The sequence below is a fragment of the Somniosus microcephalus genome, chromosome 6, assembly GCF_052327205.1.
Source record: "Somniosus microcephalus isolate GS21.2 chromosome 6, FLI_Smic_1.0, whole genome shotgun sequence".
NCBI lineage: Eukaryota > Metazoa > Chordata > Chondrichthyes > Squaliformes > Somniosidae > Somniosus > Somniosus microcephalus.
This window is the reverse complement of record NC_140992.1, coordinates 205,222,842-205,236,221: the sequence shown is the minus strand read 5'-3', so window position 1 is coordinate 205,236,221 and position 13,380 is coordinate 205,222,842. Positions and strand designations below refer to the sequence as shown.

At 47.3% G+C, this 13,380-nt stretch overlaps 1 protein-coding gene across 1 annotated transcript in view; it reads right to left on the bottom strand.

Moving 5' to 3' along the window:
• Nucleotides 1–4,262: 4,262 nt before the first annotated feature.
• The window catches only part of slc9a5 (solute carrier family 9 member A5), a 192,499-nt gene continuing 183,381 nt past the window's right edge, over nt 4,263–13,380 (bottom strand). Inside the window, exon 15 of the mRNA XM_085991270.1 lies at nt 4,263–9,050. Within this exon, the coding sequence (XP_085847396.1) occupies nt 8,494–9,050 (557 nt within the window). The 3' untranslated portion in view covers nt 4,263–8,493. The remainder of the gene's footprint in view (nt 9,051–13,380) is intronic.

Here is a 13,380-nt window from a genome sequence, read left to right as displayed (position 1 = left end):
AAGGAGGCCACAGAGTCATGTCCATTGTCTATCACGTGTTAAGAAGGAGCCAAGCACATGTGCCACAATGGGCAACTTATGCAAATCTGACCAGGATGAGTGCATTCCTTGCACGATGTGCTTCCATGCGCTGGCACCTTCTGCCCTGTGCAGCATCAGGTGAGCGAGCAGGAGGTTGGGGCTCCTGCTGCTGTTGCTGCTGAGCTAGCTGTTTCTGCTGCTGCCATGGCTGCTCCTCATCCGATTCTGAGGTCCATGGTGAAAGGAAATAAATGGTTCCCATGCTGCTGGCAGATACCTCCTTTGGGGAAGCGCTCAGCCCAAGTGGGGAGAGGGTCTTCCAAGGAGGCCCCACAGTTGAAAGATAGAAGCTGCAGCATGTCCGACTTCGGTAGGCCTGCTAAAAGTGCTGAAAGACCTTTGGAACAAAAGTTCTGCCACCTGCAACTGCTCCCTGATGAAAGCTCCATTTTAATGGTGGACCTGCAGCTGTGAGGAGGCCACCCACTTGTCAACCCGCCAGGATTAGCTGGCGTGATTTAGGAGGGTCGTGCAACATGCTGAAAATGTGGTAAAATAACAAAGGCCTGTCAAAATAGGATTATAGCGGCCCTTAACTACTATTTAAGGGTCTTAAGTACCTCTCCCGACTGATGGAGGCGGGACCGAATCGCACCCATCAAACCCGCCTGTGGCAAAATTGCGCGGAGGCGGGTTCCGAACCCACCATCAGTTTTTGCCATTTTGCCAACTGTCCCGCCTCCAAACCTGCCTCCTCGGGGCTGGGAAAATCGCCCCCGTTAACTCTGTTTCTCTCTCCATGGATGCTGCCTAACCTGCTGAGTGTTTCCAGCATTTTCTGTTGTTATTACAGATGTCCCTTACCTTGATTAACCACCACCTCTCCTAAAAAACAAAATCACCCAAATTAACAGATATACATAGTTGCACATTTTCTTTTCAAGGCAGGTGTTTGTATAACCAAGGTAACTGGAAGGACAGGTTTCACAACTTGGGTTGATTTGTGGACATACAGATATTTATTTTATCAATGCATAATTTAGTGGTGCTTTTAGTGGGTGTGTTTCTGTTTGTGTTAATCAGAAGTACCATACTTACTGCTTTTAAGGTTAAATCAGCTGAGACAACAAACCACTCCTTGTTAGGTGATTATCTTTTTCAATATTCTATGCATTAATGAGGTTAGATTGCTTCAAGAAGCACAGTTTGATAGTATTCTGATATGGCTCCCTGTCGGGAGCAAAACATTGCTTAAATGCATTTATTATTGCCATTAGGAAACTAGTAACAGAGTTTACTGTTGTATAAAACTAACAGTGCATATTTATTTGGTAACTACTCAATATCCTGCATTGTCAATATTTTTTTTCCATTAAAGCAGTTCACATCCATATTAATTTGCAACGCCTTTGAACTACTGTTCAACCAGAATAGCAAATACTAGCAGGAAGAGAACCCACTGAGAAAAATCTGCCAGAGCAGTAAAAACAACTGTGTGATTGTAAAGCTAATTACAGTCAGGAAAAACATCTGCTACTAAAATATCTACAATTACAATGTTTGGTGACAAAAATAGCAGAACAATGTCTGGAACTAATTAAGAAACAACTTTGTGATGCGGTGTCTCCATGTACCTGATCCCCAACAACAGGTCAGTATTTTAACTCAGGACGCCTCTGTATTCTCAAATACTGCACGTCGTGGCTTGAACACAGATCAAGCAGTGGATTTTAAATTTACACACACATATTCTTGAAAAATAGACAGACCACTTTGAACTGCTAGGATATAGGTTTGCCTTCATGATTCAGCTCATGATAAGTTTCCCATCACAACCATACTGTGAAGAAAAATTAGCAAGGGAGGGCCATGCATCTCCCCATGAAGGAAGGGAAGTCAGTGTGAAAGTACCTTGTACCTTCCAGCAGACAGTTCAGGAATGGCAATGGCAGGGCCCTTCAAACACATTGGGCTTGAATTTCCAAGCCCCGTGGAGGCGGGTTTGGAGGCGGGAGTGGTGGGAAAATTGCAGAATCGGGGGGCACGAACCCATCCCGCCCCCAACCCACCTCCGTGCCAATGTCCAGGTAGTTAACAGGCAGTTTTTTGCCTAATCCCTATTTATAGCCCTGAAGTGTAGGCTTCCCGGCGGCTCCGAACCACGCCAAGTTAGCGAGGCGGACCGTCGGTCTGAAGGGGTTGGAGGGGTCGAGATGTCCGTTGAGCAGGTGAGTGATGGGTGCATGTGTGCAGAGGTAAGTGTGTGAGGTAAGTGTAAAGTGTTTTAATAAGTTTTACTTACCTTTACTTTCTCCTGCAGGCTTCCTCCCTTCAGTTCTTGGGAGTCCCTCAGCTCACCGGCACAGAAAGCAGAATGGCCGCTGAAATGTCAAAAGCTGCAGCCTCTGCTTTCTGGTCTGGAGAGCTCTCTGAGTCTGAGTAGAAGGACTCAAGTTAGAAGACAGATTGTTAGTGCTTGACAGCTTCACAGAGCTGTCAAATGCTGATTTTTCATCTGTCAAAAGCTCTTGACAGATGAAATGTCAATCGCTGACGTCACCAGTAACCAGGTGCCCTTAATTGGCCTGCTGAACACGCTGGGCGGGCTTAACAAGTTCAATCAAGGGAAAATAGCATGGGTTGGCCACAAGTCGATGGAGGCGGGACTACAACCCAAAAAGTGGGAGTCCCGCCTCCAAAAACTCCCCATTGACAAAATCGAGCCTTGAGTGTCTGCAGGATATTAGGTGATGAAGGCATCACGGACAAGCTTTATCCGATCCTTATCTGACATTCACACACGGTTGGCTGGAGTTTCCTCCATTATACCAGCTGAAATCAGGCAGTATAGTGGCAGGAAATCAAGGGAAACCGGGTGGGGAAGCTTACAGCTGCATCCCCACCCCTACCTGTACTGCCCTTGATTCTCTTTTCCCTCCCCAGCAGGGAGGCAGCCAGCCACCCATCACTACCCAGCCATATGAGGAGATGAGGCCCAGAAACCCACCCAATTTCTCTGCCTTCCACTGTTACTGCCATTGACCCCAGGGACAACCAGGAGAGGGGTGGAAGACCATGGGGCAGCAGCAGAAGGTTCACTGAATGTCCTCTCCTCTGGCCCCCACCACTCACCCGATGAAGACCTCAGCCCAGTCTAACGCCTAAAAGCAAAATTGGGAGCAGACATTTGGAGTGCTTCTACCCCTTTTAGACATTTATCCTCCTTTTTTTGGTGCTGTAGTGCGTGTCCAGGGGCAGCACTACTGAACTTTGTAGTCTGACAGCGGCGGGTTCCCCCTTGGTAGCAGAGATCCTGGAACCCTGCCTTACATAACTGATGACCCCTCTCCCCCCCCCAACCCAGGAATATAGGTCGGGTCATCAAGTTCTGCCTCGTTCCTCCTCCAACAGAAATCCCACCCTGGAGGAAAATCTGGGCAGCACTTTCCAGTGTGGGTCACTGGATAGTTTTCGGAAGTGGAAACTCTGAATGAGTTTTCTCTCCCGAGTGTCATAGAGCTTAACTGTAGTATCCTTGTTGCTGACCCAGCTGAGATCAGCCAACTCAGCACAGACCTGCAATCAGAGCTGGGACTCCCCTAGTCTATATGGTTCAGTAACACAACAGGTGAACCATTTATCCACTGAGCGATTGGGGGAGCTGGCGGAAAGTTGCTTCAGTGCAAATGAACGTTTGACAACTGGAGCACTTGCAGGGTAGCAAGTGGTTAAGGTATGTGGCAAAACTGAACTTGTGCTGTTTGCATTTTTCTGGTGATCTTTGCCCTGTAACATGACACTGCTAATTAAATGCATTATGTTGGCGATGCTTCTCATTGCCTGCTGTCTGCTATACAAATGACATTTTTCATTCAGTGAGAAAGCATGAAATAAAGATATTTATCCTATTTCTCACATTTATGACCACAAATAACATGAAATAAGAATGAGGATGTTTATACTCTGATGTTCTCAGTATCGCAATGGTTTGTTATTGCCGCAATGATAGAGGGTAATCCAGTGGAGAGCTTCACTGGCTAGTAACGCAGATCAGGAAGCAGGGCTCGCACTGCCCACTATTAATGAGACTGCCTATTAGCAGATGGACTTGTGAAATTGCTTCCCCCTCCCCCCCGCCGCCACTGCCCGCCGCACCCCGCCCCCAACCCCACCAGAGTATCTGGCACTGCAGCTCATTGTAAGGACATAAGAAAGTAGGTTCCAAAAGTGATATAAAACTGTTGACCATTCGCCATGTTTATTTTTTAAAAATTAAATTAGCATTAATGCATTTTGTTTCTTTAGACAGAATAAATTCATATACAGTAAACTCCACATTTTTAATAATTGTTACAAAACACTGATGCATTATCTATCTAAATGAATAAATAAACCAGAGTTACTAACAACCAAGCAAGGTAGATACTTAAAAAAAAGTTTTGTCAATAAAGTTAATTATGTTTTCACTAATGAGCAATGTTGCTATTTATTACATTCAATTTTGGAAAAAATTAGAGAGAACTTCTTCCAAAATGAAGGCACACAGTTTTTTTATATATATATAAATAAACATAAGTTAATTCCACACAACTGAATTTAGCTGTCTATGTACACTATCTGTACTAGATTTTGTGTCTTTGGGTGCAAGTTGATGTACAGATATATAGACATTTCTCTTTTGCAACCATAATGTGGGAAATAGAATTTACATTCTTCTGTAAAATGAATATTATATTCAACTGAATTATACATTCTATGACGCATTATAATTACTCATTTTCAAACATTAATTATTGTTTGGGTGGGTTCTTACTTTATAAAATTGCTTCAAATAGTAACCTTGTGACAGTATTGGAAGAAGACTTCACATCAAGAAATTGGTAAATTACAAAGAAATCAGGTTTCTCTTGTTTCAAACACGCTCACTTTCAGCAGGACATATCACTTTGAGATATCAGAAAGAATAAACCATTTTTTGTTTAAGACATACTTTGTCTACCATGTTATGTTCTGCACATCATATTATAGTAGTAACTTAAAGCTGCAATATAACATGCAATCCCCTGCCCCACTATACAGAGTATATATTTAATAAAATTAGAATCACTATAGCTGAGTTAAAACATTAAATTCAGAACATGAGCAAAACTTGATGACAATGAGAGAAATTTATATAACTTCAATATTAAATCAGTTGTTTGAAATATGTACAACTGTGGCCTTTATAAATCTACTTACAATTGTCCACCCTGAGTTTAAACTGTATCATCTAATGACCTTATGTCTTTTAATATTAAAATAAATAAAATTGTCTCAGTACACCACACTTTTGTACAAAAAATTGCTCCATGCAATTCATCAAAATTTTCTAACTAATAGCCCAATTTTCTGATCCCAGCTAAATTGGGGCTGTGCATGCACACATCTGCCAGTAGTACAGGGGGTTAGGTTGTGCTGCATTTTGCGATGGGAGTCCCTCCCCCTAATTTGATTTAACTATTGGCACAGGAAGAGCTTGATCTGTACAACACTGGCGTTGGAGAACAAGAGCCAGTGAGACAGCAGCTCTTAAACGGCTGCAGCTCACCATAAAAGGGGAAGTTGTCCAGAAAAGTAAACTAATTATTCACAATGGCACAAGTTGAGAAATGCGGGCAACACAACTCCCTTTAATGCTAATGATTTGGTGGTCCTGTTGCATGAGGTGCTGCAAAGGAGGCTGCTCCTATTGGGGTGCCAGCTGAATCGAGCTACACAGCCGACCAAGTCACAGCAGCCACCCAGTTCACCTGTACCTGGCTGCAAATAAGGAAGAGATGTGCAAGTATCAGGAATAAGGTGAAGGTGAGTGTGCTCCTCACTTTTGCATACATTTCGTGTGGGGCCCATCAACCAGGGCACAAACCTAATTTGGAATTTGAAGCCTTGCACACAACCATTACCTTTTTCACACCATCTTTCATTCTGCCTAAGCTGCATGGTATGCTTTCCTTGAAAATGGAGGTAGCACTAGTGCAACATCAAACAGATGCTAGGGCGACCATGTTGAGCTGCTTCTCTGTCGTTAGGGGGTTTCTTAGTGGAGTACATAGCCATGAATGCAAAGCATATCTCTGTTCTGCTAAGAGCAGTCCATCCACTGTTTTTTCTCCTTCAAATCATGCGGGCGTATTGGAATGCCACACAATGAAGGGATCATAGCTGCGTCCTGGATGTGCATAATGATGCTTCTATGGTAATATACCACCTGAACTCCAATTTAGTGCAAACCCATTCTAGTCATGAAGGCTGTGAGATTGATTTGAAGAACTTTGCTAACCACATGGGCGCCATTTATGACACTCTGCAATTGAGAGAAACTTGCCACCCAGTGAAAGCTACGTATCCTGTCCAGTTCATTTCTTGTTTCCATGGGAAAAGTGTTGAAGGGGTTGCCTCTTGCAAATATAGCAGTTGTCACTTGCTTGATACATGTGTGCCTGATGTTGCATACATTTCCTGGGGTGGCTTAGATGAAAATTGGTAGCATGAAAGTTTCACACTGTAGCAACCTTCAATTATATGTGAATAGTCATCCCAGATTAAGGTGTCTGTAGGTCACTGCACAGCAGAATGGCACAACTTGTGGAAGCAGAGTCAACAAGATCAGGACACTCTGACATGTTCATTAGGGGTTGTTGCACCTGCATTTGTTGGCCCCTCATGAACTCCACTTCCTCATCTAAATCATATAGTGCTTTCGGAAGCTCAAAGGAATACCTGTCTTTGCATGGTGCAACATCAAAGCCAGCAGCAACCAAGAATAATGTAACAAAGTATTGAAAGGGAATAAACCCAAAATGAACAAATGGTGGACTAACCAGCAAAACTGATGAATGCATGGAGCAAAATGCAGAAAGGGGTACAGTAAAACACATTGGGGGAAAAATTCGGGCGCAGTGATGTTAGTGCCACTCGTGAAATTGACCAGTCATTTTGCAGCAACGCTAAACACTACCACCATGATCTCCTGCGCCCACAGATCGTGGTGTCAGTCAAGTGTGCAACATCCCGGTAGCGCCCCCAGACCGGATATTGAGTTGCGCCCACTGCCTTACCGCCTGCCGCTAGAAACGACAGGTAGAGGGGAACGTTTTCAAGTCAGGAAGGGGCTGCGGGAGCGCTATTTAAAGGCGGGCGCTTCCTACCTTTTCTTGTCAGCAAAATTTTTGGTTTTAATGCTGTCCTAAGGAGTTTTAACCCTCAGCACCACTTTTGAGGTTCCTAAGTGCCGAGCTCTTTCTGTGGGCCTATCCATTAGTGCTTCCAACACAATTGCTTTTGAGGTCTCTCCAGGCCAAGATGCAAGGCTGCAATGAGCAGGGAGTGGCTGGCCAGCAAGATGGCCGCTCCCCTTTAAGAACTGGACGGCACCAGTCTGTCTGGCTTCCATGGTAATTTGCATCGCCTGAGCTTTGGTAGAGTTCTGAGGTAGCGCCTCGCTCCCTGATGTTTGCACCTTAAGAGGTGTGTAGCGCCTGATTTAACGCTCAAATTACCTCCAGGGGCGATAGAGGCGAATTTTGCAGTCGGAGGCGATAATTAGCGGCAGGCGCTAAACTTTGCGCCCGGCCGATATTAGCGTCCCAAAATGGGCGATACCGAATTTTTCCCCCATTTAAAAAGAAAACTTTCATAAGCCTACCTTCTCTCTTTAAGAGGCCTGATTAAGTAAGTTGGATCTTGAGATTCTCCTGTGCCCAGCTTTTAAGGGTAAGGCTTGCGTCACCCAAAGACATAGGATTTGGTGTGGGATCCTCTTCCATTGTTTTCAAGCATTAAAATGATGCAGCACATTCTTGTAGTGCAGCCTCGTTATTTACCTCTAAATTGCTCATTGTAAAAATGGGACTGATATGCCAGCGGAAGGACAATTAAATTATAACTTTTTTGTTACAACGTTCTCCTTTTTTTTGTCTGTTTTATATAAATGCGTCCCCTCAAAAAATGTATTTTCATCTCAGTCTCCCTTGAGCGGTGGAGCTGGGTTGATGGGGCAAACCATAATCTCTGGCACTAACACCGCTCCATAGTTAGTCAGCAGGTGTCTTTTGTTTACCCCATCCCTTCACCCTCCCATTATTCAACACACTCTGCTCATGCGCCCCCACCCCCCACAAGAGGGATGCCCAAGAACCATAAACCATTCTGCATTCTGGGCAACCATGTCAAGGAATCCCCAACATTCAAACCTGAGCAGTGAACGTATCAAACATTTTCATTTACTTAGCAATATTGGGAACTCAGATCATATAAGTAGGGGGAACAGAACACTGTAGACATTAGTTTGTTGCCTATTTTATACATAACCAATTATTAGCCTCAAAAAACACTGTCTGCTTAAGATTCTCCAATATTTTCGTAAAATTAAGTGCTTTACAAAACTGAAATATCATGGCCCGCCTTAATTCATGTTTCTTACATGAAGTAAAATTAAAGATCTGTCTGTATATTACCAGACTTCTCAGCTTGTTTAATGTTGTATTGTGTTGCGGTAACCAACGATTTCAGAGCTGAGACATAGGAAGGTCTGTGGAATGGTGCTGGCCACCTGGTATTTACAAACCCAGCAGATGGGACTGGTCTGCTGTCACCTTCAGCAGCCATAAGGGGCTGCAGCTCCTGCTGCTGAATAGACTCCATGGTGTCCTCATCAGCACTTCTTTCACCAGCTGTACAAGCATCAGGAAACTGGAAATGGATGCGATGCCGTGGCACCGACAGGGCAGCTGAAGCTGTGCATTCCTCCAGCATAAAGTTCAAGGTCTTTGGCTGAAACACCACGTCGGATATAGGAGGTGAGACCGGGCTCTCTAATGATGACGTACTTTGCTTCCAGGCATATTGCAAGTCGACCGGCACAATCTTGGTGGTTTCCGAAGACACGCAGGCCGGAAGGTCACCCTGATCGCCTTTCCAGGGAAGCTCTTTTTCAGCGGAAGTAGGAGATGATGGGATAATACTTGGGCTTTGAGGATATTCCAAATTACCTGTCGATATAAAAGTTTAAAAAGTACATGTTAAGAACACTTAAAAAGGTGCTAATTAGCATTCTAAACTGAAATATATGTTTTTACTGTAAAAGGTTTTTTAATGAACATACACTGTAGTGCTGAGAGAAAAAGCAGCATAAGATTTGTTACAAAGGCACAAATAAGATGAAAACTAGTTGTAGAGTTCAAGTCAACTTGGAGCAAATTAGAATTTAGCAAGCAAGAGACTCTGGAGAAATCAACACCATTATACACGATTAAAAGAGAATAAAACATTCAAGCTGTTACCAATACTGGAGAGTCTCAGAAGACATACTTGAATAAAATGGAACAATGAAAACTGAAAATTTCAATCAATTACCTCAACGGGTAATTACCTCAGCGAGTTTAATGCGCACATCGTTATTAGTATGTAAATCATCCAGCAATTTGTGGTGAGGAATCGTCACAAGTTGCTGGACGATTTGCGCCGCTCAGCTGTTAGCTTTGCAAAAACGGCAGCTTGCCCTCAACCTCCCCGTGAGTTTCAAGTAAATGCTGCCTATGAGCATTAATTACCAATTAAATTCGCCGCAGAAAGTTAGGGCTGACACTTAACAGCGTAAGGACTCTTTTAATGACGAGATTTATGTTCCTGCAATGCCTCTCAACGTGGCCCACCCTGAAAGAGAACATTGGAACAGTGGAGTCTCATTCCTTCAGGTAGTAAGTTGTTGTTAAGAGATTTTTAAAATTAAATTATTTTCCCCTTACTTTTGCTGTCTCTTTTTTTCTCTCTTAATCCAATCTTTCTTTCCCTCTCTTTATTTCTCTTTCTGTATCTGATTTGACTTTAATTCACCCTATTTCCTTCTTCGTCGTTCCTCTGTTTCTTTCTCAATCATTAAATCTCATTGGTTAAGGAGATAAGACTATTGGTCCCATCACTCACCAAGGTCCCGGATGCCCCGTTGCCCGTTATCTGCTTGCACCTCCAGCAATTTGCAGCGCAAACATTTTGTAAGCTGAAGGGTGAGGGAAAAAGTCTAGCTAATGGGGTGCGTCGCAAGATGCCCTGCCCCAGCAAATTCTGGGCCACTGTTTTACCGAGCACTAGCACTCTGGAAAAGGAGGAACTTTTACATGAAATCCTGTTGGTGAATTGAGGAAAATGAATATCCTAGGACTGCAGGTACAGAAGTGGAATTACTGATACTGATATCTCCCAGCTGGAATGTGCAGTCGGCAGCCCTCTCGTAGATCATGCGCATAGTTCTGCTCTCCGGCAGTGAATGTTTTAATGTTAGGAGAACACAGCAGGAAACATCCGCTTTGTCCTAATATCATTGGCAGCAAATTGAAAACTGTAACCACTTTTTCCAAATGCCCGCATTCACACTGGTACCCTTCACCCCTCAACCCGCAGTTCACACCAGCACCCCTCACCACTCAACCCGCATTCACACTGGCACCCTTCACCCATCAACCCGCATTCACACTGGCACCCTTCACCCCTCAACCCGCATTCACACTGGCACCCTTCACCCCTCAACCCGCAGTTCACACCAGCACCCCTCACCACTCAACCCGCATTCACACTGGCACCCTTCACCCATCAACCCGCATTCACACTGGCACCCTTCACCCCTCAACCCGCATTCACACTGGTACCCTTCACCCCTCAACCCGCAGTTCACACCAGCACCCCTCACCACTCAACCCGCATTCACACTGGCACCCTTCACCCCTCAACCCGCATTCACATTGGCACCCTTCACCCCTCAACCCGCATTCACACTGGCACCCTTCACCCATCAACCCGCATTCACATTGGCACCCTTCACCCCTCAACCCGCATTCACACTGGCACCCTTCACCCCTCAACCCGCAGTTCACACCAGCACCCTTCACTACTCAGTTCACACTGGGACCCTTCACCCCTCAGTTCACACTGACACCTTTCACCTTTCTCTATCCTCTCAGGTCATGCTCGTACCTTCCCCCCCACCCTCGCTCCCACAGTTCATGTTGACACATTCCACTCTTCTTTCCCTTCCCCCCCCCACCTTGTCCCCCATGTCCATGCAGGTACCTTCCCCTCCACCCGCCCTTTGTTCATGCTGGCACTGTTCATCCTTCTCAATTCCAACTGGCATTATCCTTCTTCACCCTCAGTGCCACTCTGGGCAACTACCTGCTGCTACTTGCATCTGGTCTCATAAAATTGTCAGGAGAATGCCTAGCCATAGCCCAGGAGATTCAAAATATATGTTAATGTATTATAACTCCATATGCCTGGCTTCACCCCTACATTAAGATGATGATTCCATATGACCACCTTTTGCACTTTTAAATTGCAACTTCATACTGGGCTGGTTATCCTACAGCAAGTTTTGCAAGGGATCTCACACTAATTGGCTTTAGTGTACTCAGATGCCAGATTGGGATCCAACACATAAATTACTAGCTGGGGAGCCCCGCGTTGCGAGGGCAATTTTGGGGCGAGAGGGCAATTTTGGAGCGCTTGGTCTCCCTGCCCCTGTGTGTCCCCCCTCTCCCTGTCATGTCCTCTCCCTGTCCTATCCCTCCCTCCCCTCCCCTCCTCTCCCTCCCCTTCCCTGTCTCCCTCCCCTCGCCCACCCCCACCCCCGCTCCCCCACTCCCCTCTGTCCCTCTCTCCGGCCCCTCCCCCTGCCTAGCGCCTGAGGTCCGGAGCTGAGGTCCCCCGCGTATGGCGCGGCTGATGGACGGCCGCTGTGGTGGGGCGGGCGGGCGGCGCATGCGCGGTCAGTGGGCAATTTTGGGGTGCTTGGTCTCCCTGCCCCTGTGTGTCCCCCCTCTCCCTGTCATGTCCTCTCCCTCTCCCTGTCATGTCCTCTCCCTCTCCCTGTCCTATCCCTCCCTCCCCTCCCCTCCTCTCCCTCCCCTCCCCCGCTCCCCCACTCCCCTCTGTCCCTCTCTCCGGCCCCTCCCCCTGCCTAGCGCCTGAGGTCCGGAGCTGAGGTCCCCCCGCGTATCGCGCGGCTGATGGACGGCCGCTGTGGGCGGGCGGGCGGCGCGTGCGCGGTCAGTGCGGGCGGCGCGAGCGCCCCGCGATTTCCCGAGGCTCGCCCCCCCCCGCGATTTCCCGAGGCTCTTCCCCCCCCCCCGCGATTTCCCGAGGCTCTCCCCCCCCCCCGCGATTTCCCGAGGCTCTCCCCCCCCCGCCGCAATTTCCCGAGGCTCTCCCCCCCCCCCGCGATTTCCCGAGGCTCTCCCCCCCCCCCCGCGATTTCCCGAGGCTCTCCCCCCCCCCCGCGATTTCCCGAGGCTCTACCCCCCCCGCGATTTCCCGAGGCTCTCCCCCCCCCCTATTAAATTGTTATTTAATTCCCTAACACATCATTAAAATATTTACCTTAGTTCCCTAACACACAGACAGTGTGGGGGAAAAAAATTGTGAAAAATCAAGATGGCGGCCACTCACCTCGGTTCAGAAGGATAAGGCCCGCCCACACACGCACCGATTGGTCGACCGGTCAGGTCACCGAAGCGTAGGATTGGTCAATCGTCGAGTCACTCGACACTCAACTGTAGGAAGGAACCCGCCGTCCGATTGGTGGACCTCGACGTCACACGGTCGCTAATGAGATGCTAATGAGCGGAACGCTGAACGTTTTTGGGATACCGCGGGCGGGATTTTTGTCCGGGCCGAAACGTAAATACGCCTATGACCGGTCCGGAATCGCAAGCTTTCTTTTGAGGCGACGCGCGCGTCGGTACGCTCTGTAACTTTCAAACGTATAGAGAACGGACGGACAGACAGACAGACATCGGGACAGACATTGGGACAGACAGACAGAAGAGCTCTTTTATATATATAAGACTAGCTGGGGGGAGCCCGGCGTTGCCGAGGCTTTTTCGAGGGCATGTTGTTGTTGGAAGTGAGAGAGCGAGCGAGTGGGGGGGGGGGGGAAAGAGAGAGAGAGAGCGGGGGGGGGGAAAGAGAGAGAGAGAGCGGGGGGGAAAGAGAGAGAGCAAGCGGGGGGGAAAGAGAGAGAGCAAGCGGGGGGGAAAGAGAGAGAGCAAGCGGGGGGGGAAAGAGAGAGAGCAAGCGGGGAGAAAGAGAGAGAGCGAGCGGGGGGAAAGAGAGCGAGCGGGGGGGGAAAGAGAGAGAGCGAGCGGGGGGGAAGAGAGAGAGCGAGCGGGGGGGAAAGAGAGCGAGCGGGGGGGGAAAGAGAGAGAGAGTGAGCGCCGAGGCTTTTTTGAGGGCATGTTGTTGTTGGAAGAGAGAGAGGGAGCGACTGGGGGGGAAGAGAGAGAGGGGAGGAGAGAGAGGGAAGGAGAGAGAGAGAGAGAGGGAAGGAGA